The sequence below is a fragment of the Canariomyces notabilis genome (assembly GCF_033297395.1).
Source record: "Canariomyces notabilis strain CBS 508.74 unplaced genomic scaffold N656scaffold_2, whole genome shotgun sequence".
Taxonomy (NCBI): domain Eukaryota; kingdom Fungi; phylum Ascomycota; class Sordariomycetes; order Sordariales; family Chaetomiaceae; genus Canariomyces; species Canariomyces notabilis.
In genome coordinates, this window is record NW_027041824.1 from 853,121 (window position 1) to 879,195 (window position 26,075).

At 54.4% G+C, this 26,075-nt stretch overlaps 7 protein-coding genes across 7 annotated transcripts; 4 read left to right on the forward strand and 3 right to left on the reverse strand.

Annotated features, from left to right (window-relative positions):
• Positions 1 to 158: 158 nt before the first annotated feature.
• Positions 159 to 2,669, forward strand: N656DRAFT_774515 (uncharacterized protein). Its single transcript, XM_064814283.1, has 4 exons — positions 159 to 719; positions 826 to 873; positions 942 to 1,063; positions 1,150 to 2,669. Exons 1-4 carry the CDS (start codon positions 564 to 566, stop codon positions 2,492 to 2,494), a joined length of 1,671 nt encoding a protein of 556 aa, XP_064673864.1. The 5' UTR covers positions 159 to 563; the 3' UTR covers positions 2,495 to 2,669.
• On the reverse strand, positions 2,579 to 3,711 carry N656DRAFT_237008 (uncharacterized protein). Its single transcript, XM_064808974.1, has 4 exons — positions 3,581 to 3,711; positions 3,449 to 3,496; positions 3,248 to 3,364; positions 2,579 to 3,118 (listed from the first exon to the last, which is right to left on the reverse strand). Exons 3-4 carry the CDS (start codon positions 3,297 to 3,299, stop codon positions 2,664 to 2,666), a joined length of 507 nt encoding a protein of 168 aa, XP_064673865.1. The 5' UTR covers positions 3,300 to 3,364; positions 3,449 to 3,496; positions 3,581 to 3,711; the 3' UTR covers positions 2,579 to 2,663.
• A 552-nt stretch (positions 3,712 to 4,263) lies between these two features.
• N656DRAFT_745170 (uncharacterized protein) lies at positions 4,264 to 9,912 on the reverse strand. Its single transcript, XM_064812894.1, has 6 exons — positions 9,730 to 9,912; positions 8,834 to 9,539; positions 8,671 to 8,771; positions 8,046 to 8,619; positions 5,324 to 7,894; positions 4,264 to 5,258 (listed from the first exon to the last, which is right to left on the reverse strand). The coding sequence occupies exons 2-6, from the start codon at positions 9,515 to 9,517 to the stop codon at positions 4,713 to 4,715; spliced, it is 4,476 nt and encodes a 1,491-aa protein (XP_064673866.1). The 5' UTR covers positions 9,518 to 9,539; positions 9,730 to 9,912; the 3' UTR covers positions 4,264 to 4,712.
• A 315-nt stretch (positions 9,913 to 10,227) lies between these two features.
• On the reverse strand, positions 10,228 to 11,747 carry N656DRAFT_774520 (uncharacterized protein). Its single transcript, XM_064814284.1, has 4 exons — positions 11,132 to 11,747; positions 10,750 to 11,059; positions 10,621 to 10,680; positions 10,228 to 10,549 (listed from the first exon to the last, which is right to left on the reverse strand). The coding sequence occupies exons 1-4, from the start codon at positions 11,377 to 11,379 to the stop codon at positions 10,517 to 10,519; spliced, it is 651 nt and encodes a 216-aa protein (XP_064673867.1). The 5' UTR covers positions 11,380 to 11,747; the 3' UTR covers positions 10,228 to 10,516.
• Positions 11,748 to 13,025: 1,278 nt separating this feature from the next.
• Positions 13,026 to 15,061, forward strand: N656DRAFT_765286 (Flavocytochrome c; the record flags this gene model as incomplete). The annotated part of the gene is made up of 3 exons (XM_064813395.1): positions 13,026 to 13,059; positions 13,096 to 13,477; positions 13,528 to 15,061. The coding sequence occupies 3 exons, from the start codon at positions 13,026 to 13,028 to the stop codon at positions 15,059 to 15,061; spliced, it is 1,950 nt and encodes a 649-aa protein (XP_064673868.1).
• Positions 15,062 to 18,839: 3,778 nt separating this feature from the next.
• Positions 18,840 to 20,709, forward strand: N656DRAFT_701543 (general substrate transporter; the record flags this gene model as incomplete). Its single annotated transcript, XM_064810952.1, has 3 exons — positions 18,840 to 18,958; positions 19,033 to 19,305; positions 19,392 to 20,709. The coding sequence occupies 3 exons, from the start codon at positions 18,840 to 18,842 to the stop codon at positions 20,707 to 20,709; spliced, it is 1,710 nt and encodes a 569-aa protein (XP_064673869.1).
• Positions 20,710 to 22,640: 1,931 nt separating this feature from the next.
• Positions 22,641 to 25,927, forward strand: N656DRAFT_794623 (glycoside hydrolase family 31 protein; the record flags this gene model as incomplete). The annotated part of the gene is made up of 7 exons (XM_064817311.1): positions 22,641 to 23,244; positions 23,299 to 23,745; positions 23,811 to 24,074; positions 24,130 to 24,221; positions 24,312 to 24,341; positions 24,392 to 25,618; positions 25,682 to 25,927. The coding sequence occupies 7 exons, from the start codon at positions 22,641 to 22,643 to the stop codon at positions 25,925 to 25,927; spliced, it is 2,910 nt and encodes a 969-aa protein (XP_064673870.1).
• Between the last annotated feature and the right edge of the window lie 148 nt (positions 25,928 to 26,075).

The following is a 26,075-nucleotide window of genomic DNA, read 5'->3' on the forward strand; positions in this document are numbered from 1 at the left end:
CTGGCTTCTCGGTATGTACTGTACATACATCACTTTTTCCAGCGGACACCAAATTTCAGATGGGAAACGGACAATTTCGATTCCAGGTTGGTTTTGCCTGTTCAGGATTCGGAATATTCCGCCCCAAGCCATCTTCGTAAGAGAACTGCCAGTAAGAATGATTTCAAATCCACGTGCGCGCTCGTCCAAGATGCATGAAATGCTTGGCGCGTATAGATCTGGGCGACCTTGCCGTCTTGGCTTCTTGGATAGGGGAGTCAGTCGGCGAGCGAGCGAGCGCAATCTTTGAAGTTTTGGAACTTTGATATAAAAAGTTACAGACCACTATCATGACCTCGGTCAAGTAACAGTTGCGACGACAACTCGCCGTATGGCTTTTCTCCATTGTGTTTGACAGGTGCTACCCGATACCAGATACCCGACCTAAGGCAGGCAAGCCAGCCGGTTTCGTTTCGCTGCACAACGAATCATCCGCGTTCTGACTTCTATTTTGTCCTTGGATCGTTTATCTCAACGCCCTCAAATCCTTACGGCAGGAAGGTCACGCGCCGTCAACGAACAACATGGGCCTCGCAAGCCGCTGGTCGCCAAAGAATTGGCGCCGGGACTCTGAGTCTGGCTATGACTGGAACTTTGGTCCGCGGTTCTGGAACGCGTTTAGGGAGAACTGGTATCTGGGCTTCACGTCGTTTGGCGGGCCGCCGGTGCACTTCAAGATTGTATGCCTCCTCCTTCCCGACATCGATTCCGTTGATTGGGCAGCACAAATACCTTTTGATGGATGGACGGATCTGATGTGACTGACGATCTGCAACCCACACATAGTTCCGTGACAAGTTTGTTACCAAGATTCAATGGATCGACGAGCAGGTGGTGAGTAGTTGATATTATTCACGGCCTGGTAGTGAGCAAGAATGGTGGTTGACACGGGGCTTGTCCAGTACCAAGAGCTCTTCAGCGTCTGCCAGGCCTTTTCTGGCCCTGGCAGCACCAAGATGCACTACTGCATTAACCTGATCCACGACGGGTTCCTGCCCGCGGTGTTTGCGTTTCTTCTCTGGAGGTGAGTCCGCCCCGGTCGTCGCATCGCAGTATCTATTCTCCTCAAGTGGGACAGCCAGCGTTAATGGTTTTGTTCTCTATTGACAGTCTCCCCGGTGCCCTGGGAATGTTCGGCCTCGCCATCGGCATCTCCAACGTCGGCGAAACACTCCCGCGCCCCGTGTACGCGCTGCTCTCGGGCCTAAACGCCGCCACGGTTGGCATCATCGCGCTTGCCGGCGTGCAGCTGGCGGAAAAGGCCATCACTGACAAGCTCACCCGCCTGCTTGTGTTCTTCGGCGCCGCCGCCGGCTTGCTGTACAATGCGCTGTGGTATTTCCCGGTACTGATGGTCGTCGCGGGCATCATTGCCGTTGTTCATGATTTCCGCTGGCTGCACGGGCCGGTGAAGGCCCTGCTCGGTTTCCCGAAAAAGGTGACCGGGCGAGGGAAGAAGGAGAAGCAGCGGGACGCATCAGCCGAGCGGGGCGAAGAGCAAGAGCTGGCGGCGGTGTCCCAACAGGCATCATCAACCCCAGCCGGTGCCGCCCCGTCCGAGCCCGTCATCGCCCGCCCGCCATCCATCAAGAGCAACTACTCCACCCGCCAGCGCCTCCCCCTGTCGACCCAGGACCTCACCCACGACGACGAAACCGGCTCCCCCGGGAAACAGCGCAACCTCCAACAACTCTCCCCGCCGCCCTCTCCGACCCACGACCAACCCCCAGCAGACGATGAGCCGCGCACGGTCCCGGAAAACCGTCGACTCCCCCTCAGCTGGAAGGGCGGGCTGGCGCTGATCGGGCTTTTCCTAGCCTCCTTCATCGTGGTGCTCGTACTACGTGGCACACTAGCCTCGCCGCACCTGCTGTACCGGCTGTTCGCCAACATGTACTTGGCGGGTACCATCATCTTTGGCGGGGGTCCCGTCGTGATCCCGCTGCTGCGCGAGTATGTCGTGTCAGAAGGGTGGGTGTCGCCCCGCGACTTCTTGATCGGCCTCGCCATCATCCAGAGCTTTCCAGGCCCCAACTTCAACTTTGCCGTCTTCCTCGGCACCCTGACCGCCGTCAACGGGGGTTACCCCGGAGCCGCGGGCGCCGTGCTGGGGTATCTGGGTATATTCTTGCCCGGCTTGGTGACGGTGCACGGCACCATGGGCGTCTGGGCCGCGCTGCGGAGCAAGAGGTGGGTCAAGAGCGGTTTGAGGGGTATCAATGCTGCTGCTGTGGGTTTGATTTACACGGCGGTGTATCGTCTCTGGCAGATTGGCTGGATTGATGAGGGCTTTTCAAGGGGTACCAGTCTGGCTAACGATCCGTGGTGGGTGGTGGTGACGGCTACGAGCTACGTGGGCGGCTGTTGGTTCGGCGTCAGCCCCCCGGTGGCGTGCGTCCTCGGGGCGGTATTGGGGTTGGTGAGATACGGGGTTGTCGTGGGCCAAGGCTACTAGAACAAAGTGATATGGGGTCTGTTGAGCTCTAATGTTGTGTTTATTTCGTCGAGCATATCGACATCTGAATTACGGTAGCGGTCTGGAACTACCGTTGTTTTCTCCCAGTGCTATGATTACACGAAACATAATAAATGTACTGTACAGGAGCAGACTACCATTTACAAACTCATTCACTACTTTGCTTTCGCTGCCCCTTTGACTCGCTCCCCAGCCGCGGCAGGCCCGCTCTCTTCTTGATAGCCCCGGCCACCTCGTTCCACACCCACCCCGTCTTGATGGTGCCATGATTGTTCTCTTGGACGTTGAAGTGAGCCACGGCCCTCCACCGCCACCACTGCCGCTTGGCATTGAGCAGCGTCGTGTCTCGGACAAAGTTGACCATGCCGAAGCGCTCGTTGGTCGGGCGAAGGTCTGCTATCGTCATGGAGCTGACACGCGGCTTGCCGATCAGGCTGATGGTGGTCACGTCGAGGCGCGTGTTGGGCGGCGGCGATTTCGCAAAGCGCTCCAGGATCTGCTGCGACCACCGCGCGTACGGCGGCAGGTGCATGTGGACCGACGCGACGTACGGCGAGGTGACCCAGGCCACGTAGGACGCGGGGACGATGCCGCAGACGGCGACTGGTGGGTGAAAGACAGGAGACAAGGTGAGAGAGGGTCTCCTTCACTTCATGAGGAAGGGATAGAACGAGAGGATAGGAGAAAATGAAGGTTAAAGGAGGGTGAGAAGGGAAAAAAGGTTTCACGTACCACCGGCGGTTTGAAGGAGCGGTTGACCAGCTGCGAGGTATGCTGGCGTCATGAAGAGGTCGAAGAAGCCAAAGAGGAAAAGGGTTGTGACTTTTAGACAGGCGAGGAAGGTAGTTTCTACGAAAAGGAGCACACCGCGTGAGTAAGGTACAGTACAAATACAAGCAGCCATATCTCGTTGCGGAAGCGACTGGAATTCACACTCACTGCCCGTGCCGCCATGGTAGATAAGCAAGCGCTCGGGAAAGGCTTAAAGAAATCACCACAATCATCATCAGCTCCTGCCCTGATTTTGCCAAAACGGTGAACGGCGCGAGTGAGAATGTCCCTCACCAGTCTTGCCTCCAGCAGGCCCTTGGTCATCCTCCTTGCTTGCGCCTTCAGCAACTGTTGAATCCTCGCCGGTTACTGCTGCCGGGCGCGGCCTTGACGATGATGTCGGCGAGAAGGTTGTGCTCGCTATGAGTCGACAACCTAATAATTTGCTTGTCTTGAGCCTTTGCGGACGACTTAGATGGCCAAAAGGTGATGGTGAGTTTGCTAGACACCTCGCAGAACTGAAGCCTCTTGCTGTCTGAGGTCGTGTCGTGACCCGTCGCATCACACAGAATTCGCCGCGCGCCATTGCGTTAGAGTTGTGACATGGAGGGAGAAAGCCCATGAGCCTCAATTGGATCTTCCGAGTCATGATGGAATTCGTGCGCAGTCATGTCATGGCGAGCTGTGAACGTTGAGATAAACTTTCTGTGTTGGTTGTGTTGGTGTACTCGATCAAGCTCCAGAGCTCAGAGTACTGTGGTATGGTACTGTATAATATTTCCCATATTTCAATGTATTCCATGCAATGGTGAATGTATTGTTACTATTGTATGTACAGTACGGAGTATTGTACTGTACAGTACAGTACCAATCAATTGCCAAGACATGTCAAAGACTCAGTGGCCTGAGCTTCCGGGCGACGTGCAACTGAATCTACTGAGTTGCTCCTTCACTTGGCATGCAAGTTCAACAGACATGTCGAAATAAAATTGCCATGTCTCTAATCGAAGACTACGTACTACTACATAGTAGGAGGATTATAGGCTCCAGAAGGCAGCGTGTTCCCTCACTCCTTTGAGCCAACCTTTCCCCCTTTCCTTCCTTCTGAGACCCCTCCTCACCGATTCCTGCGTGAATTGACCGCCTCAAGAAAAGAACTGCTGCACTCGGTCCAGAAACAGGACAGGAGAAACCAGTAAATAAGCCGGCAAGCAGTAATCTGTGCAGCAGAAGTCGACCAGATGAAGATAAAACGCGACGAGCGACTTCGCCAGCCCTGGTAGCTATACCCATGAGGGAAGAAAAGCCAAAAGTCAAACAGAAACGAAACGACCTGCCATAGGATTACCGTCGAGCCCCGATGCCCAAGTTTCCCCCTGCGCCCCATGCGCCAGTTCAAATGGAAGCCCGTTGTCCATTCCGTATCTCAACCATCCATCTTGGCGTCTGCCGCCTCCATTGGCGCGAGCAACTCGCCCTCCTTCCACCTCTGGTAGTCATTGTTCACCTTTTGCACCTCTTCATGGCTAAGCCCCTTCATCCACGCATTGTTGGTGACCATCTTCTCCTTGAGCTTCTCGGCCCGGATCTCGCGCCGAAACGCCTGCTTGGCCGCGTAGTCGTCCTCCTCGTCGGCGCTGGGCCGCCCCGTGTTGTAGATGAAGTAGTCCGACGTGCCCTTCTCGAACACCATCTTGGACGAGTTCAGGCAGATTCTAACTACCAGACCCTCATGTATCACTAATGGCTTGGGCGTGTATCCCTCCTCAGATGAGTCTTTGGCATCTGATGGCAGATTGCGCTCGAGGAGCACCTTTTGCAGTCGCGACCGGACGATGCCCTCCGTGTGCTCGATGCGCATATACGACGAGATGTAGTATTGCCATTGCTGGATGCGCTCCATCTCGTCCATGTAGAACGTCGTCTCGTCCTTCTGCAGCCAGCGCACCGTCGCTTCTTTATTCTTGGGGTACTGGATATCCGAGGTTAGCCTGTCATTGTTCAACCAGCCAGATTGGTTGAAAAGGGGGTACTTACCCAGCAGATAACAAACATCTCGCCGTCTTTGATGCACTTCTCTGCAAACTTGCGAGCGCTGATCTCATTCTGGAAGCTGGTCTCTTCCTGTTGGCGACTCTCTAGATACGCCTTGACAAGCTCCTTGGTCTTCTCACCCTTCGCATCTGGGTTGTTGCAACTAAGCGCGATGCGGCACAGCGTCTTAAGCAGGTCCTGGATCGTGTACAGCTTCCAGCCCTTTTTGAGGTAGTAGTGCCTCAAGACATCCTGGTACCTGCTCTCGTCGATCTCACCGTTGATGAAATCTTCTATGAGCTCTACCGTTCTAGGCCAGAACGTGTCGGGGTTCTCGCTGTCAAAGTAATGCATTCCATCGTGGACGAGGCCCAGGATCTTGGCCGGCTTTTCTGCTGTCTCGCGCTGTATCTCCTCAAGGACGCTGTCCTTGCTCTGCTTGACTTCTTCAAGCCGCTTGAACAGGGTCTGGAAGATGGTAAAGAAGACGTAGATGTTTTGGTTGCAGTAAAAGTTGTACCAGGACCGGGGGAACGGCGCATCTGCCTTCAGCTCGCCGTCTACGTTGACAAGATCGGATCCGTTACCGCTTTTGCTCTTTTCGACAATGATGGGGCCGGGAACCGTCGGCAGCCAGCGGCCATTCGAAACCTCTGGGACCGTAGCATCATCAGTCGCGTCCGGCATCTCTTCCTCATTCGCCGACCCGACGTCTGGGGTCGTCTCCTTGCTTCCAGATGCCGCGCTATCCTCCTTTTGCCCACGGCTGCGGCTGCCGTTGCGGCCAGGGTCCAGCACACCGCGGAGAAGATCCGACTTCTTCCCGTTGCGGCGAGCGCGGCCGTTGGTGAGCTCGATCGGAGTCGGGTCGTCCTCGTCCTCTTCTGCCGAGTCATGATCAATATCTGCTAGCTTTTCGTGGACCCTGTCCTCGGGCAGGTCAAAGAACTGAGGAATGAACGACTCAAAGAACTCCAGAATGCGTCTCCGCTCCTGCGCATTATGCTGGCCGCCCACGTTGGCATAGATGACCATGAAACGGAGAAGATCCAAGAGAAGGTCTTGATCCGCGAACGAGTACATGAACTGATAGCGGGTAGTCTTGCCCTTGGCGATCCGGATACGGCGTTGCTCCTCGTGCTTCGTCTTGATCATGTCGACAAGGTGTTTCGCGGCCAGGTTGCGCTTGTCATTGGTCTTGACCTGGATCCCCATGTGGTCGAGACTCTTGAGATGCATTGTCTCGGTTTGGCCTTGCCATACCTTCTCCCACTCTCGCTGCGTGAATCTCCATTCCTCATCCTTCTGCTTCAGACGCGCCATGACGACGGGTACCACAGTAAAGGGATACTTGAACATGTCATTAGCAACCTCACAGCCCTTCTCGGGGCCGTAGATCTTCTTGAGCACTCGTTTGTAAATGGATGTGCTCTGGCCACCCAACCCAACTGGCATCTTGAACGCAGCCCGCTCAGCGGGCGGTAGCGAAAGCATCTGCTGTGCGATGGGCTCTAAAAGCTGGATGCACTTTTGATTCGCCTCAATGAAGAAATCGTAGTCGTGCCTCTCCTCCTCAATACGGTGGAGGCCTTCTTCGTACCCGTTTTTCCGGTGGGCGACGAAACCTGAGTCCTCGGACGCCCATGTTGGGTGGGAGGCCCATTCGTCATTCAACACCGACTGGCAGAGCTCGTCACGACCGGTGCAAGGTTTAAGGCGTTCCCGCTTGGGAAGGAGACGATAACTCGGGCCGAATCCTCGGCAGTTGCTGAGGGAGACCCTTCCTGTCGGTGGCTCTGGTCGGTTCTCAATGACTTCGTCAGCACTGCCATGCCGGACCAATGCCCTAAGAGCGGTGAGAAGTTCGGGATTGCCACCCATGAACTGGTTCGCCTTGTAGATCAGAACGTCCTTGGTGATCAGGTCTTGGTTCCAGAGATTGATGAGCTTCAGGAACTCGGTCGTGGCTGTTCGGTTGCCAATGTGCTTCTTGACCTTTTCGAAGAAGGAGAGGTCGTCTTGCGCTGAGACAGCCAGCGGAGCAGGTGCCAGAGGCTCTGGCATGACGGGCGTCAACGTGGGCTCGATCATCACATTCTCGGCAACACCGGTCTTATGCGACAATTTAGCCCGCTTGTTGGCTGGGGGCCCCGCCGGAAGAGCGGCTCGCATAGAGGACGATGCCGATGCCATCTGCTCTGAAGCAGTAGTGGGTGTGGTGGCAGCAACCGCCTTTTCCGGGCGCCTCTTCTTGCCCTCCTTGCTTGCACTGGCCGGCGGCGCGAAGTTTCCTACTGGAGGCATCTTGGGGCCGTCGCGCGCAGCATGACCGGGCTGCGGCGTAGGGGTGGTAACGGCCGCCGGCATGCTGTCTTCAGGGCGTTGGCCGGCCGATCGCGTCTGGGCGGCCGATTCGGGAAGGAACTGTTTAAAATCTTCGAGAAGGTCTGGTGCCGTATGGAAAAGACTTGTAACTTGAGAATATACGTCTTGAATGGGTTTTTGCTCGCGCTGGTAGGTTTGTAGGATTTCCAGGAACTGCTTGTAGATTTCAGGTTTATCCTGGAAACGATTCTGGGCCACGGTTAGCCGTTGCGCATGAGGTCGACAAAAAATTCTTCACTGGAAATTGGTTGCCACGTATTTAATTTCCTTCATGGCATCGGATGAAGGAACATCATCCGAACTAGGAGTCAGAAAAGGATAAGGGCAAAACATTGCTTACCTTGATCTTGTTGACATAGCTGATTGCGTGGTTGAACTCGACAGGGCCACGCTTCTCAAGATTGGCCTGCTGAGCGGTTCCTCCGTTTGAGCTGGGCGGGCCGCCAGCAGCCGGGGTCGGGGTGTGCGCGTTCCGTGGAGCGGGGCCGTGATTTACGGTGCCGTTCTGCACAGCTGGGACAGATCTTTGTTGAACGGGGCTCGTACCGTCAAAGGGAGCGCTTTGGCTTGAGGCAGGAAATGCCGGTGGGCCATTCTGCGCCGGCACACTGAAGGTCGCCTCTGGGCTCTCCACGGTATGCGTTACTGGTGGCTGCCAATTTTGTCTCGGGTTCAGGAACCCTTGCGCTGGCCCAGACGCCGGCTGCGCAGCCTCGTGCTGGGGTGCTCGGCTGGCCCCAATCGAATGAATCGTGGAACCCGAGGGTGTGGTGACGCGGATGCTATTAGGATTGTTCTCAAGCCCACACTCAATGCGATAGCCGGGCGGAAGGAAGGTGTTGAAGCCTTGAATCAGGTTGGGATGGCCGGCAAATAGTTCGGATACCCTACTGATGACGCCCGGCGTGTCGATCCTAAGCAATGTTAGCGGGTCTAAACGAGGCAAGCCGGTTAGTTGCACTCACGTCTGGCTCTTGAAGTCCTTCATAATGTCCAAGAAACGATTGTACACATCCGGCTGCTCGTGGAATTGAACCTTGACCTGGTCGAGGTAACTGAGAGCATCCTGAGAACCACATGGTCAGCTCGACAAAGCAGATGGCGCTAGGGATTCTTCAGGGTGCCTACATTCAAGATAGGCTGTTGTCCTTGAGGCATACCGCCAGGCCCAGGAGGCATGGCGTGTGCCGGGCCCATGCCAGAGGCGAAAGGTAATTGTTGCATTCCCCTGACGCCTTCCTGAGAGATTGCTCGACCGTTTTCCTGTTGCAGAGGGCCACCGAAGATTGCACCAGGCCCACCCGGCCCACTCAGAGTATTACTTGGGCCGCTTGGGCCGTGAGACATGGGCGCGAATACCTGATGTTGAGGAGCCGATGCAGCGCCAGGGCCACCGTGTTGCGGAGGCCTGCCGCTTTCGTCGTGGAGGGGTCTGCCGAAGCCCGGTGCAGGCCCCGAAGGACCTCCGATGGGTAAAGACGGGGCGGAGCTTCCGTGGTTAGCGAGGAGGCCACCAGGGCCAGTAATGGAAGTCGAAATTCGTGATGCAACAGGCTGGTGAATCGGAAGCGAGCCAGCGCTGCTATGGTGGGGAGCAGTCGGCTGGTAGGGTTCGCGGTGTTGCCGCTCTGCCTCGTCGCGCTCGCGGTCGCGGTCACGGTCTCGTTCCCGCTCCCGCTCACGGTCTCGCTCTCGCTCTCGTTCCCTCTCTCGTCTTGCAATCTCGTCCTGATGTAGGGCGCGATGTCGTTGCTCGTCAAGGTCGCGGTCGCGGTCAAACCCGCTGCCGTTGTGGAGCGGTTGGCTGTTCATTGTTTCGGATGACTCGAAACGACTGCGATTATTTTAGTATCTCCAGATGAACAGACGAGAAACGGATAGCAAGAGGCTGCAGGGGGGATCGAGTAGAGCCAGAGATCAGTGAGGGGGTCAGTTGAACAATGGTGATGAATAGGGGTCGAAGACCGCGAGTCGAGAGTGAATGGGGGTTGGAAATTGCCGATCGGGCGAGCTTTGTTACTTACAGTTGCGATGGGTATCATTAGGCGCTTGCCCGACTTCTGTAACGAAAATGACGTACAGCTCAAAACGAGGCAAATCCAGCCTTCGCGCTGTCTGTGAGCGACACCCTGCTACGACGTTCTCGGCAGGAAAAGGAGCTGGGCATAATCGAGAGTGTGTGCTGGTTGAACTGTCGCTTCTTGAGAGCTGAGGGCACAGATCTCTGCCCCTTGTCGCGACCCGCGGCGATAACGATAAGCGGCAGAACCTCGGATTGTTGAGATCACCCCTAGCCCGATCATCGGAGTGACGGGGTCGCGCCTACCAGCTGCACGTCTACGATCTTGTGGAGTATGCCCGTAGTACCAAGGATAAACATCGAGAATCACCTCATTCATCACGGTGTGCGTGTAAGGTGCATCATCACCATGGAATAGAGCAACGCTCGAGTCTTGCTTAATCTCCGAGTCTTGTGTGAGCTAGGGTGCCAGGAATAGCAGTCGGCCGACCTCGATGCAAGACGGCCGCCGGCAGCTCTGTCGGTCTCTTTTTCCTATATTTCACGAAACCCTTTTGGACCAGAATTATCCAAGATGATATGGGCAAGCTTCGATCCCATTCCGGTGCTGCAACACCGTTCTAACTTGCGCACCCTCTCGAATTCCTATATCTGAATGGCCTGCTAGGTACTCGATAGTCACCACGCAGACAGGTTTGTTCCCCTTAGCCTCCTGTGTCATCAAGTCATAAGGAGGTGATCTTGATGCATCCAAACAAACTTCCTTCCGGCTTACCTAGGTTCTTGTTCTCTTAGGTATAATTACGCACGGCTTTTATGATCCACTGGTAACGCAGATGAGTGTTAGCCTTGTCTTCGAGAGCTGTCCCTCGTAGCCATATGACAGCAGACATACCACTTCACCATTAGCGACGGTACTTGCGACGCTGGCCACTTCGACAGCCCCCGGCTGGATCTGCGCTCATCTGTCAGCGGTCACGTATGTTGGGAAGCGTAGAGAATGCTCAGCGATGCGGTGCCTCACCATGCGAGTCCCATCTTTCTCTTCCCACCAGATCTCTTGGTCGCCCCCGATAGGTCTCAATTTCTTACCCTGGGGCCAGGGGTTTGCCGGTATTAGATGTGCCTCCACGAACCTCCGGAGGTTGCGCTGCGCTCTCTCCTGACCATCCCCGCCCTCGTACGCATTGGACCCCAGGGCATCGTAATCACTAGGCTCCTCCCAGGGCTTCCTAGGCAGTTTCTCGATTGCAGAATTGAGTGGAGCGAGTACAGTGGTGTTCAGGGATGGGTCGTCAAGACGACGGGATGCGGACTCTATGTCTCTCACGAAACTAGGGCACCAGATATCAGTTAGCAAAGCCTCGAATCGTCTAAGGACTGATGAACTGGGTGACGGTGCATACCCTGCGAAAAGATTGATGCTCCTGTCTCGACCCATCACATCGGATAGCACGACACCGCCTGAAGGCGACTCAGCCGGGGCAGCATCGGAAGGAGGCACCACTGGCCCCGGCCCATTCGGGTCCATTAGGGGTACTTGGCCGTGGCCGGACAACTGGTTGATCGAAGCGCTCCGGACGAGGGGTACTACGAGCTGGGACGACACCGTTGCACCCAGAGTAAGCCCAACGGTTATGAAAAATGGCCGCATGGTTATCTAGTGTATGCTTGAAACAACCTGGCGCTCCAGGAAAGTGCCTATTCCGCTGATTTTTCGCAATGCACGTTTCCGGGGTTTGGGTTGTGACGCAAAGCCTGAATATGCTCCGGAATAATTGGATGGCAACAGCACCACCACTATCCGTCAGGCATGTAGCAAGTACCTGAACCTTGACAGCCAAGCCGTGACGTAGTGCATCATCTGGCTCAGTACCTGATAACAGCCTCGACCAGGACAGATGTCCCGCCAGCTAAGTGAAGTGCATCCAAAATATACAGGACTTGCTTCAATTCATTACTCCGTTTAGGTTCTCTTATGCTTAACTAACGGTTGCCGTTCCATGATCGATCCGAGCGAACTGTGAGAATTGTGAGACTTCACATTTGCAACCCTGCTTAGGACACCGAGTACTACCAGCCTTGGTCAGATGCTCACCAGTTCTCGGCCGTCATATGCTTGTATTGTTCCTATGCATTCGCTCTAGACTGTGGCACTGAGGTGTCCTTTTCTGGGATGCGCCGTAGAAGATCTTATACTTGGCTGTTGAAGACCGATCACATGCCGCTCCGCGCTGTGACATCGAGACGCCAGTCTTGGCGGAATTGCATGAATGTATGTATGCTAGGGGCCGCAGGAAGATTTGAAGGTACCGTACTCTACCGTTTACTGTCTTCCAATGCCTAAATTTGGCTCACAACCGGACTGCCCTGGCAGGTGTTTTGATGCTTCCACACGCGAATATTGGACTTTGGACGGATGGAAAATGGAGTGGGCCTGTCTCCCATCTTCACATGTGAAGGTGATGTGAATCTGCAGCTCGACGCCACCGAGAGTGTGGAGGGGCTTGTGACTCCCGTGTGGGGAACCTGGAGCTAACGTACCAAATGGTCTGGGGAATTGCCCGCAATGGCTCGCATTCAATATGCGATTAAAGAGGAAGCAAGATCCTTCACAGCAGTCTCCATTTCTTCATCCAGAGGCCAACATTGTCCCTACCTGCAGCGTCTTGGCCTTGACATTACATGCGCGTGGCTTCCACAGGTACCCCGTAGATACCCCACATTCGTGAGATCCCGTTTGTGGGCCTGGCTGACATTTGGGTCGTGCCGTGGCAAAGGCAAACCTCGGCCCATTTGCCGAGTGACCGGAAACCCACATTTTGACTTCCCTCGGCCGACATCAGCGCGAGCAGAGTTCGTCCGTCTCAACAAAGAATGATAGCATTCTTCAACAGTGCTTTGACATTTTCCCTCAGTTCTTCTTCCTCGTAAACCGACTGGACGATTACACTCTCCTGGTCGACCATCGCGCCGTTTCTAGACGCCCGATCAGGATCTGTACTGTAAGTTTCAGTGGCCTGGGTTAGTCCCTAGCGGTTGCCGCATCGCCTCGCTAACGACAGGGCAGTCTTGTGCCTACACCCCTGTCCACTTTCCTACGCTTGACCTCGGCTCACGAATCAGCGTGCCAGCAATTCAAACGCCAGACAGACCGCAGCGGTGCCAGCTCCTCCACTGACCCAAATAACTACCCGTGCATTTCTCCCTCTCGCCGCTTCTCTCTCTTCTTCTTGAAACCGTACAAGCCCAACATTCTCTTTCGTTCTCTGTTCCTGTTTCTTCAGATACCCAATCGCAATGGCACCGAGAGTTATCGTCGTCGGAGGCGGCTGTAAGTGGCTCAACTTGACTTAACCGTTCTTCCTAGGCCCCGCGCGGTGCTGTCGTCATCACATGCCGCTCAATTCTTTCCGCGCCGCTGACCGTGTCTCTCGTTCTACAGTGTCCGGGTTGAGCGCCGCCCACACAATTTACCTTGCCGGCGGAAATGTTGTGGTTCTGGATAAGCAAGGCTTTTTTGGCGGCAACTCCACAAAGGCCACCTCCGGCATCAACGGCGCTCTCACCCGCACGCAGGTTGAGCACGGCATCCAGGACAGCGTGAAGCAGTTTTACGATGACACGCTCAAGTCAGCCCGCGACAAGGCGAGGCCCGATCTCATCAAGGTCCTTACCTACAAGTCCGCCGCCGCTGTCGAGTGGCTGCAAGATGTATTCAACCTGGACCTCACTCTCGTTTCCCGGTTGGGGTAGGTGATATCCAAGCACGATCCAACATACGAGGCTAATTTCTTTCTAGTGGCCACTCTCAGCCCCGTACCCACCGTGGTCACGACGCAAAGTTTCCGGGCATGGCCATTACCTACGCTCTGATGCAGAGGCTCGAAGAGCTCGCCGAGTCAGAGCCGCACCGTGTCCAAATCATCAAGAAGGCTCGTGTTACCAGCCTCAACAAGGAGGGCAACACCATTACTGGTGTCAAGTACGATCACAACGGCGAAACTTTTTCTCTTGACGGGCCCGTAGTCCTCGCAACCGGTGGCTATGCCGCTGATTTCGGCGAGGGCTCCCTACTGAAGCAGCACCGTCCCGATACAGTCGGCCTCGCCACCACAAACGGCTCGCATGCCACCGGTGATGGCCAAAAGATGGTCATGGCCATCGGCGGCAACGGCATCGACATGGACAAGGTCCAGGTCCACCCCACTGGTCTGGTTGACCCCAAAGACCCTGGCTCGAAGTGGAAGTTCCTGGCTGCTGAGGCTCTCCGTGGCGAGGGCGGTATCCTCCTGAACGCTGATGGCGACCGTTTCTGCGACGAGCTTGGCCACCGTGACTACGTCTCGGGCATGATGTGGAAGGAGAAGGACAAGGGCAAGTTCCCCATCCGGCTCGTGCTCAACTCCAAGGCTTCCAACACCCTCGACTTCCATACCCGCCACTATTCTGGCCGTGGTCTTATGAAAAAGATGACTGGTAAGGAACTTGCCAAGGAGATCGGGTGTAGCCCAGAGCATCTCCAAAAGACGTTCCAAACCTACAATGCCATCGCCGAGGGCAAGCAAAAGGATCCTTGGGGCAAGCGGTTCTTCCACAACATGCCTCTCGACATCAGCGATACCTTCCATGTGGCTCTGATGGAGCCTGTTCTCCACTTCACTATGGGTGGTATTGAAATTAACGACAAGGCACAAGTCCTCAACAAGGACAAGAAGCCCTTCGAGGGTCTCTTCGCCTGTGGCGAGCTTGCCGGTGGCGTCCATGGCGCCAACCGCCTTGGTGGCTCGTCCCTCTTGGGCTGCGTCGTCTACGGCCGTGTTGCCGGCGACTCCGCCAGCAACTACCTCTTCCAGAAGGCCCTCAGTGGTTCCGCCGGCGCGGCCCGTCTTGGCCAAATTGCCCTGCACATCGACCCCTCGACTCCGGGCAAGATATCAGTCGAGTGGGGTTCCGGTGCCGGCAACACCGAGGCGCCCAAGGCTCAGGCCACATCCAGCACCGGTACCGGGGCCGTCCCCAATGCGGAAGGGAAGACGGCGTCCAAGCCGAATGACCCAAAGTCTTTCACCGTCCCTGATAAGGAGTTTACCATGGAGGAGGTTGCCAAGCATAACAAGAAGGACGACCTTTGGGTTGTGGTCAAGGGCGCCGTGCTTGACCTGACCAACTGGCTTGATGAGCACCCCGGTGGGCCCCAGGCCATTCTCAACTTCATGGGCCGTGATGCCAGCGAGGAGTTTGAGATGCTTCATGATGACGAGGTCATCCCCAAATACGCACCGCAGCAGGTCATCGGCAGAGTGAAGGGCCAGAAGGTCACGCTGGAGTTCTAAGCAATTATGCGAGACAACCAAAGGCTATCTTTAGGTTTTTATTATCTTGCACTCGTTTGAGACTGCTTGGCAAAGGCGTATCTGCATAGACAGGGGACGGCTGGGCCAAGAAAATGGCACCTCAGGGATGAATTGATTGAGTCTTGGGGGAGCTGGAATTGAGCAGTGTGTATCATGGCTTTCCGGACTCAGGAGGAACACTTCCGGTCGGATTTTGGATCACTGGCTGGTTTGGCAGACACGCATCGCTGCCTTGTATTTGTTAGTTTAGGTCCCATTTACACCATAAGTAATGGAAATTGACAATTAGATATCATGCAGTGTGTCTTTGCGACGTGACAAGAAAGCTGTATAGTGTCGGCGATCACGGAACTCCCAAGCGCCTCACATGGCGGCAACTTTGAGAGCACCTGCCTATCGAGAAGTGAGGTTCGGGGTTTACTTGTGTCGTGTCCCCAGCGCTTCGGTGACTTGCTCTCCCATCTCACCTCTCTCCACATCGCGCACAGTTTTCCCTTGCCTCCTGCCTGCAGACCGCTTCTTTCTGACCTCCACATTGTCCTGTATGTATTGTATTGTATTGTACAACTACCTATTTAAATCAAGCTATGTGGGAAAAAATGTTGCTGGCCGCTTACCTAGCTACATATCAAAGAGTGGAGGATGGTGAGTGGTTAGCCCGTCTATGGGCGTCTTGCTACAGACTGCTTACACACTCTCTCCCTCCTCCGTCTCTGGTTTTTCTTTGCATGGGCGGGATTCGGGACAAGTGGGATTCTCATTACTGGTCGGAGTTGGCTTCTCTGCTGGCGAGAATTAAGCTCCCTTGAGCTATTCTCCAACTCACCAAGGGCACGATTTTCAGGATCTCAGCCGGAGCTCAGCAGGGACGGGCTAGGGCGTCATGCCGAGTCCGGCTTCCTCCCCCTCGCTCGAGGGTGCGATACGGAAGTATAATGCGGCTGCTTGTGCAATTGTGACGGCAGGGGATATTTTGGTTTCTTTGTGCGATCTTTTATCCACTGTAATCACGTTTGACGAGCTCTTTCTTTCTTTTCTTCCCTCCCTTATCCCCTATGGCTTACAGCCCAGGCAGCGTTCGTGACGTGACGTGAACCCGGCCTCACCTCTCTTTGGTCAGAGGGGGGACGCCGCACACACATGCACCAGTGATGTCAAAAGGGCGACAGACCAGCCCCAGTTCGAAGGTTTTTGCTGTCCACGAGTCCCTCGAGGGGTCTGGACTTTGCGGCACAGGCGTGAAAAGCAGCCAATGCCAGCCGCAGTCTCCGAGCCGCCCGCATGCCCGCATCCAAGAAAGCTCAAAAGGCGGGAGCCAGCAGAAAACTACACTAAGCCGGGGCATTCCAGCTCAGGTCTGGGCCAGTTAATTTCAGTGGTGGCTTGCAGGTAGGACGCCCGAAACCGCTTCTCCCTTTGTACGGAGGTATACCGCGAGGGAGTTCGCTGGAAGAGCTCTCCAAAACAGCACCAATAGGGCATAGGTTCCAGGTTCCTGCTTTATATTCAAGTGCCTCTTCGGGCTGAGAAAGGAGGGCTACCATACTGGATTGCCAAGGAAGGGACGCCACTGCAGATACCGTATATTCTCGAGAAATGGAACAAGATCTACTGCACCGGCTAAGGCAAGCGAAGTATCTAAACGAACCTTCCACCCTCCTCAAACCCTGAGTTTGACCTCACATCGCGTCAGCAAGCTTGAAGCGCATTGCATAGTGCAAGGCTGGGATTGGTCGCTTTGCTTCATCTGTGCAGTAGATCTTGTTCCATTTCTGGAGAATATAGGGTGGGTAATGGACTAGAATTCAAAAACTCAATCTGCCAGATGTCGTTATTCGTGAATGGCATGACGGCCAGGAAGAAGCGGGCATATCTTTAGATAATAGAACGGGAAACAAGTACGGAGTATACAGCATGGAATGTCGTACATACAATCCGAATACTTGCACCGAGGTTCAAGCTTGCTTGAAGGATTGAAGGGTGAGGTGCTTGGATTCTTCAGTGGCACAACTGTTTTTCACTGGCATTGTCACGTACCAAGGGGGAGCAAGATGATTCAGAAATCAAGATCACGATAAAACAGATATCAAAGGATCCCCAGCCTGACGCGCCGATAGCCGGCAAGTGTATAGGTATACGCAATAGAATGAGAACGTCAAATAACACTTCACTTACGAAGTACAGAAGAGAATCTCTTGAAGCTGGTTTGGGTGCGGAAGCTTTCAGTTTGACAGCAGCACAGTTGATAGGGTGAGTGAAGGTAACTACTGTACGAAGTATTGTATGTGCAATACACTAGTGCCGTGCGTACTGTCAGGGGCTGTCAGCGACTCATGGTGTTGAGGTTCAAACCAACGCGAGAATCCTCTTCCAATGCATTCTGTGAATCCACCAGACCAGCCCGCTTCCTCATCCTGCCTTCTCTAGCACATATGGCGTGCAAATGTGATCCCAGCAGTCAGTGACTCTTTCCTCGCAGGGCGAAACTAGCTCACACCGTGTATGATATATGTAATTACACAAACGAATATGGATACCCATACTAGGTACCTTAGTTACGGAGCAGTACGAAGCTATGTGCTGCTGATACTCAATTAATATACCGGTAACTTACTTGTGGATTCCAATACAGATACAGAGCCCTGTAAGTTACATGTAAGTTTTTCAGGACCTTACTACAGCGTACGGATATACTCGGTACGCATTGTATTTGTATATACTGTACAATACAGTATAGGACTCACCTCGATTCGAGGTTGACCGGTGCACTGTCAGTCATAGTGTACACAGCCAGACGAAGGCTATCCCGGTTGTGGATTGTTACTATTATGCAATCAATTGTGGTCGGCTTGTGCCTCTGGACAGGACTTGAACACAAGTCACGTTGTTAGCGTTAGTTATACTCGTGTCTTCCATCGAGCCACACTGGAGCGAGGTTGGAGGGTGGTTGAGAAATGTGGAGTTAACGTTATGTTACCCAACCTTTGCTAGCACACCGTGCCACTGGATGAACCAGGAATCTCAATTGTCACCCCATATTTCTGGGTTCCCCTGCTAAGTGGCTAGTGTAATCCAACTTACCTATGTTACCGCGTAACTACTTGTTCGATTGAGTTGCGATGCTCAATGCTACAGTACCTACCCTACTATAATACAAAACCTTGCAGCATCCTAGAATGAATTAGGAGTTCTATGCACTATGAAAAGCATTGCAAGAAACATCTTTGAAATAGATGGCGATGCAGTTTTGGTCGACTAGCAAAACCTAACACTAGCACGAGACTACGAAGAATCAATCTTTAGTCAGCCGCACCAAAGTTGCGATGACAGGGCGGCAACCTTGCTTCTCCGCTAGGGGCTTCTGCCAGTGCATGTGCACTTGAACAGATTGGGGAAAGTGTGCGTTAAAGGGGAGAAAGCGAGCGAATGTGCCAACAAGCCTTGGCTGGGGTGACCTTCTGGACCCCAGGAGGGTGTGCTGCTCCTGGTCTTTTAGCGAAGCACGGGCGCAGCTGGTGTGTGGAGGAGTCTAGCCAATCACAGCGCGCTCCCCCGGGTGCGGGCTAAAACTGCTGATCTCGAAGCCTTCTCACCCGCTGTTCCTCCCTCACAGACCCATATTACCCACAACCTCGACGCATGACAAGACGTCCCCTTCAGATGGTCGAACCGCAAATTTTCATCTCGCATCGCCAAATCCCCATAGCCCTGGCGGAAGCGACATCGAATCTGGATTGAAGGGCCGAACTCTTGCACCATGGCGGTCTTCGCCATGGGCTGGCACAAGCCCGACAACGTCGCTGGCTCGTCGGCGCCGGCGATCATGGTCGGGCTGTTCGTCGCCACCGGCGGACTCCTATTTGGCTACGACACTGGGTAAGCCGTTGGAAGGGATCCCATCGCGGACGCGTTTGCCGGCAGGAGAAAGGCTGACTCTTTCTCCCCTATAGCTCAATCAACGGGATTTTGGCAATGGATACCTTCAGGCAGGACTTCACGACGGGCTTCATCGATTCGGACAATAGGCCAGGAATATCCCCGCAGGAGGTGTCATTAATTGTTTCTATGCTCAGCGCCGGAACAGTTGTCGGGGCTCTGCTGGCTGCTCCCGCAGGAGATATCTGGGGTCGTCGACTATCGCTCATCGCTGCTGTCGGAGTGTTCTCCGTCGGTGCCGTATTCCAGGTGTGCGCAACCAATATAGCGCTTCTGGTAGTCGGAAGGTTCGTCACAGTGCTGGCCCGCTCTCTGCACATCCCATGTTGGGCAATTCACTCTTCCGGGACAGCCGTACTGACTTCGAGTTTAGGACGCTGGCTGGTGTTGGAGTAGGGACCGTCTCGGTGCTTGTTCCGTTATACCAGTCGGAGATGGCGCCCAAGTGGATCCGTGGAACGCTGGTCTGCGCATATCAGTTGTCTATCACCGTCGGTCTCCTTGCCGCTGCCCTCGTCAACATCTTTACGTACCAGATACCCACAGCTGCAGCGTATCGTATCCCTATCGGTCTCCAACTTACTTGGGCTGTCGTCCTTGCCTTGGGTCTTTTGATTCTGCCAGAGACGCCCCGTTATCTAATCAAGCGCGGGCTGAAAGATGCCGCCGCACTATCACTCAGCCGCCTCCGACGCCTCGACATCACTCACCCCGCCCTGATCGAGGAGCTGGCGGAAATCCAGGCTAACCACGAGTACGAACTGGCACTGGGCCCTGATAAATACAGGGACATAATCTTTGGCGAACCTCACCTCGGTCGCCGCACACTCACAGGCTGCGTCCTTCAGATGCTCCAGCAATTGACGGGCGTCAATTTCATCATGTACTACGGAACAACCTTCTTCAACGGGGCAGGCGTCAACAATCCGTTCCTCATTTCCTTGATTATGCAGATTATCAATATGGTATCGACCTTCCCCGGCTTATTTGTGGTTGAGTCGTGGGGCCGACGGAGATTGCTTATCGTGGGAGCAATTGGGATGGCAATCTGCCAGCTCCTGATAGCATCGTTTGCCACGGCCACCGGAAACGACCACCAGCCGGTTCAAAACCAAATTCTCATCATATTCGTCGCGATATACATTTTCTTCTTCGCAGCGTCCTGGGGCCCCGTCGTTTGGGTCGTCACGTCCGAGATTTACCCCCTCAAAGTGCGCGCCAAGTCCATGTCAGTCTCGACTGCATCCAACTGGCTCCTGAATTTCGGGATTGCGTACGGCACACCATATATGGTGGATACTACCAAAGGCTCGGCGGGTGCAATCGACCTGGGCTCTCGGGTGTTCTTCGTATGGGGCGCATTTTGCATCCTTTCCATCGCTTTCGTCTGGTGTATGGTGTACGAGACCAGCAAGATCAGCCTGGAACAGATTGACGAGATGTACGAGAGGGTAGACTACGCATGGAACAGCAGGGGTTTCGAACCGAGTTGGAGTTTCCAGCAGATGCGGGACTTTGGCTACTCAGAGAGCGGAATTCCCCCGACAGAGCCGCAACTCGAGCTGCAGCCTTCGAGGACCAGCACATCACAATCGGATACAGGGGGCAGCTCCACGACGAACTCGACGGGGCTGAATCCGCAGGACGCCAAAACCCTGTCACAATTAGGTCATGTCGATCTAAGCTATTGATGTTTTTGTTTTTTTTTTCTTTTTTCTTTTCTTCTTGTGTTGTTCTGTTCCATGCTGTATCAGCCAGCGCCGCAACCTTTCGGTCGCTTCATGTGTCTATTTCCTTTCCTCATTTCAGTAATGTTGTGGATATCAGCGACGGAGTTGTGACATGCCGGAGTTCAGGGGGCGTCTACTACGGGCAAATTTTAGGGTACCAAACGTCTCTTTCATCCCTCGTTCATGGGTTTCTAGGGATAAACACGGGCCTGTTCTCTATTCACATCTTATTATAGCAAAGCTTGAGGACATAGGGCTCGGGATGACTTGGGATGAAGGCTTTGGGTTTGACAGGTGCTGAAGTAAGGCGCATCAGGCGTGGCGTGGGAACAGGGTTGCAGTTGACAGCCAAACATTGCGCATATAGGGAATGAAGAGCAATCCTCTTACCTGAGGAGATACCCACCTACCTGCCTTAGTGATCGATCATCAAGTCCGCGGGTGCAACTGTTGTGGTTTGACGGGTTTCTCCGCTTCGTGCTTCATGCGGTGCGTCACATGGCCTGTATGTGTTGTATTGTATGTATGTACATACATACCTCTGACACTTACAATGGTGGAATTGGGCAGGAGCCCACAGCAATCGCTCTTTACTTAACCTGTGATTTCGACTTGCCAGAATCAGTGCGATTCCCTGCTGCGGTTTGCTCCCTTCATTTGACTCAATACCAACCAGTCCAAGTCTATAAATTTCGCTCTCTAGAGTCGCTGGGCTTTCCGTCCAATTGGCCCCGGATCGACACTGTGAGATGCAGTTGGATGGCCTGATTTTGGGGACTCTTGAGCCCACGAGACCGCTTCTCACACGACAGGGCATAAACACAGACGCACAACCTTAGAAGCAACTTGAGCACCGTTGATACTTAGGGTGCGATGGTTAGACGGCGAACGACACAGCGAAGCAAGTCAATATTGCCGGTTTCCGAGTTTCTATGCAAATGAGTCTTGCCCGCGATCAGCTGCATAGAGTAAGTTCCAAGTGCCTACCATCCTGCCCGGGGTAGAGAGGGTAGGTAGGTGCGAGAGTTAGGGGCCATCGCAGCTTACAACGCTGCTCCAACTCTGCCATCAACAAGACTAGCACATCTGGAACTTAGTATTCAAAGCCGGAGGCTATTATAGAGAGTCCCGGCAGCTGATCGCCGCCCGCAAATCAGCCATGGCGGGGTCATCGTCATCAACGAGTCGGGCAACGACCAGGGAGTCGATTCGGCTGCAGCTTGTAGTCCCTCCCACAGGAACCACAGTCACACAAACTGTACTTCATGAGCTTGGAGGTACGGATACAATTACTGCAGTTTGTCTCGGGCATAAGAAAGGTTACATTGACACAGATATTACCTTGGACTCGACGTGCCCCGCCGCCAAAGTAAGTTACTCGTGCTGCACCTTCCGTCATTGACGATGGAGGGGCTTCCCTTCCGGTCCATGGCAGGATGAGCGACGTTACAAGCTTAGAGATTGTCGAACCCCTTGAAATTGACATATATTCCTAGGCCATCTCCGCCGCCCCCGGCTTGTTAAAGCTACCATGCCCTTCCCTGTTGACTGCGGGTCTCTGGAATGCCCTCCTGTTCCAGATCATCCAAGTCGAGGCAGTCCTCTTTGGCTCAACGTTCGAGGCCACTGCTTGGGACGAGGAACCTGCTGGGTGGCACATCGCCAGTTCTTTAGGCACCAACATCTTTCAGCGAATATCCTACGCTCAGCTTACCCTCCTGCTATTACCGCTCTCACTGGGTTTCGTATGGTGTCTCCTGGGCCGTTCCAAGGGCAACCGGATCTTGGCAACATTGACCATGGCACTATTTACATTTAGTTCGCTTTTGCTGCTCGCGGCGTTGCACTGGCGAGGCGTATCAGGACAAAACGGGTGCTCGGATGTTCAAGGAATGTCGAGCCAAGCAGCCACTGCAGCTGTAAATGCGCCGGCTTTCACACTGCCCCCTTCAGCTGATGTGGGCTTAAATATCTTGCCAAATATCAAGGACCCGGAAGCTGTCGATCCCCAAGCTACGTGTCCAGGATACATGGCGTCCAATGTTCAGGTCACCGAGAGCAGCTTGACTGCAGAGTTGACCCTCGCCGGCCCTGCCTGCAACGTATATGGAAACGACATTGAACATCTAACCCTCTCCGTTGAGATCCAGGCAGATGACCGGGTCCATATTCAAATCCAGCCTCGCTTTATTGGGCCTCAGAACGAGACCTGGTTCATCCTGCCAGAGGTGCTCGTTCCACGGCCCTCAGATAACGCTGGTCAATGTCGAACATCTAGCAATAGGAGCCGAATGTCTGTCTCATGGTCAAATGACCCGACTTTCTCCTTCACTGTGGCGCGCATGGACACCGGAGATACCCTTTTTTCGACCAAAGGCACCAGGCTCGTTTACCAGGACCAGTTCATCGAGTTCGTCTCGTCGCTTCCCGAGAACTACAACCTGTACGGTCTCGGTGAGGTCATTCACGGATTTCGCCTAGGGAATAACCTGACGAGTGAGTTGACCGTTTGACGAGTCAATGACGAGCCCATCTGTTGATACATTGCAGGAACCATTTATGCCGCCGACGTCGGCGACGTAATTGATGCCAACATTTATGGCAGCCACCCCATTTACCTTGACACCAGATATTTCACCGTCGGGGACTCAGGGAATTTGACTTACGCTCCTTATGCCACAGACAAGGCTACGAGATACGTTTCATACACGCATGGAGTGTTTCTCAGGAATGCCCATGCACAGGAGGTTCTCCTGAAGCCGTCAGGCATCACATGGCGGGCGCTAGGTGGAACCATTGATTTGTACTTTTACAGCGGTCCGAAAGCTGAAGATGTGATGAAGGCCTATCAACAGACCATGACAGGGTTACCCGCCATGCAGCAGTACTGGACTTTAGGGTTCCATCAATGCCGCTGGGGGTATGAGAACTGGACTGTTGTCGAGGATGTCGTTGACAACTTTGCCAAGTTTGAGATTCCTCTGGAGACCATCTGGAGTAAGTCGGAACCTCTTATGAATCTGCTATGGCAGGCTGGATGTCGTGTGGCTGACCCTTGGCAGCCGATATTGACTACATGAAGGGTTACCGGAACTTCGAGAATGACCCCGTACGGTACAGCTACGACGAGGGTGCGCAGTTCTTGTCCAAGCTGCATGCCAACCATCAGCACTATGTACCAATAATTGATGCTGCAATTTACGCTTCCAACCCTAACAATCCCAACGACGCCTACCCTCCCTATAATCGCGGAGTTGAGGCCGATGCTTTCCTCCTGAACCCGGACGGATCCACCTATATCGGAGCTGTGTGGCCAGGCTACACTGGTACGGCTTCTTGAGCGACTTTGCTATTGACATCTGGCTGATCTTATGCATTTAGTATTTCCCGACCTGGTCGGCGCAGTCCTGAATGGCACTGGCGGCATTGACTGGTGGATAAACGAAGTATCACTCTGGTCTGAAAAGGTGGCAGTAAGTCAGCCCCTGTCACTTGCTGCTTGAATCTGCCACGAGGATGTGCTGGAAGCGAGTGCCATTGGAACGGATAGCTAACTTGCAAAGTTCGACGGGATATGGATTGACATGTCCGAGGTGAGTACACCGGTTGCTATCCCTGACAGCCACTTTGCTGACTTCCCTAGGTCGCCTCATTTTGTGTCGGGAGCTGCGGTACTGGGAATTTAACTCTCAACCCGGCTCACCCGCCGTTCCAGTTACCCGGAGAACCGGGAAATCTGGTTTTGACATATCCCGAGGGTTTCGAACGCACCAACTCCTCAGAGGCGATGGTGGTCTCATCCGCGCTAAATGCACTTCCAACCCCTACCGGGGCTGTCGCCACCACGACGTCGTACCTCCATACCAAGCCGACACCCGGATCGAGGAACGTCAACTGGCCGCCGTACGCCATCAACAACAATCGCGGCGACTTGGCCGTTCATGCCGTAAGCCCGAACGCCACACACCACGGCGGCACTCTTGAGTACGATTTCCACAACCTCTATGGCCATCTGCTCCTCAACGCAACCTACCAAGCCCTTCTGAATGTTCATAATGGAAAGCGGCCCTTCATTATCGGGCGAAGCACGTTTGCTGGGTCAGGCAAGTGGGCAGGCCATTGGGGCGGCGACAACTATTCTCTTTGGGCGTACATGTACTTCGGCATCCCGCAGGCCTTGTCCTTCTCCATTTTTGGCATCCCCATGTTTGGTGTCGACGCGTGCGGGTTCGGCGGCAACACCGACTACGAGCTGTGCTCGCGCTGGATGCAGCTCAGCGCTTTCTTCCCTTTTTACCGCAACCACAACGTCCTCGGCGCCATCAGCCAGGAGCCCTATCGTTGGGAGAGCGTCGCGACAGCGACCAAGGCGGCCATGCGTATCCGCTACGCGCTCCTTCCGTACTTGTACACCCTCATGGTCCAGGCGAGTAGAGACGGGAGCACCGTGATGCGGGCGTTGGCATGGGAATTCCCCAACGAGCCCTGGCTGGCGGATGCCGACAGACAGTTCATGCTCGGCAGCGCCGTCATGATTGTGCCGTGTCTTGAGCAGGGTGCGACGACAGTGGGCGGCCTGTTTCCCGGGGTTGGTGACGGGACGGTGTGGTATGACTGGTACGAATTGAAGGCCGTGAAGGGCGTCCAGCCGGGGCAGAATGTCACCATTGATGCTCCGCTTGGCCACATACCCGTTTATCTGCGCGGAGGGAATGTGGTTCCCATCCAGGAACCTGGCATGACTACCGCCGAGAGCCGGGGAAATCCCTGGGGGTTGATCGTCGCGCTCGATCACTGCGGGCAGGCAGAGGGGCGTCTGTACCTTGATGACGGCGAGAGCTTGGAGCCAAGTGCGACCACGTGGGTCCAGGTGAGTACATCCTTCTTCCCTGAGGCCTGTATCGTGGAGTGTTGTGTGTCTGACATGGTATAGTTCTCCGCCACGAACAGTTCAATTTCTGCCGACCCTCGCGGCAACTTTGTTGACAAGATTCCGCTTGCCAATGCTACCATATTGGGGCTTGAGCATCGCCCGTCATGGGTGTGGCTCGATGGTGTGACGCTCGGTTCGTCGTATTGGAGTTACTGCGAGAATACGGGCGTCCTGTCTTTGAGTGGGCTGAATGACAAGTTCTTGGGCGGCGCGTGGGCGAACAAATGGGAGATCCATTGGGAGTAGGCACAATACATAGCGGCCGGCGGTTTCCTGGGAAGGGGGAGGGGCCGTTGGCGGGTTGGAAAGGAAGGGATTCTCGTTCCATGATAAGAGGACGAAAAGTCACTTAAATGCCGGCACCTAGTACTGAGCAGGGTTTTTGGTCTCGCGC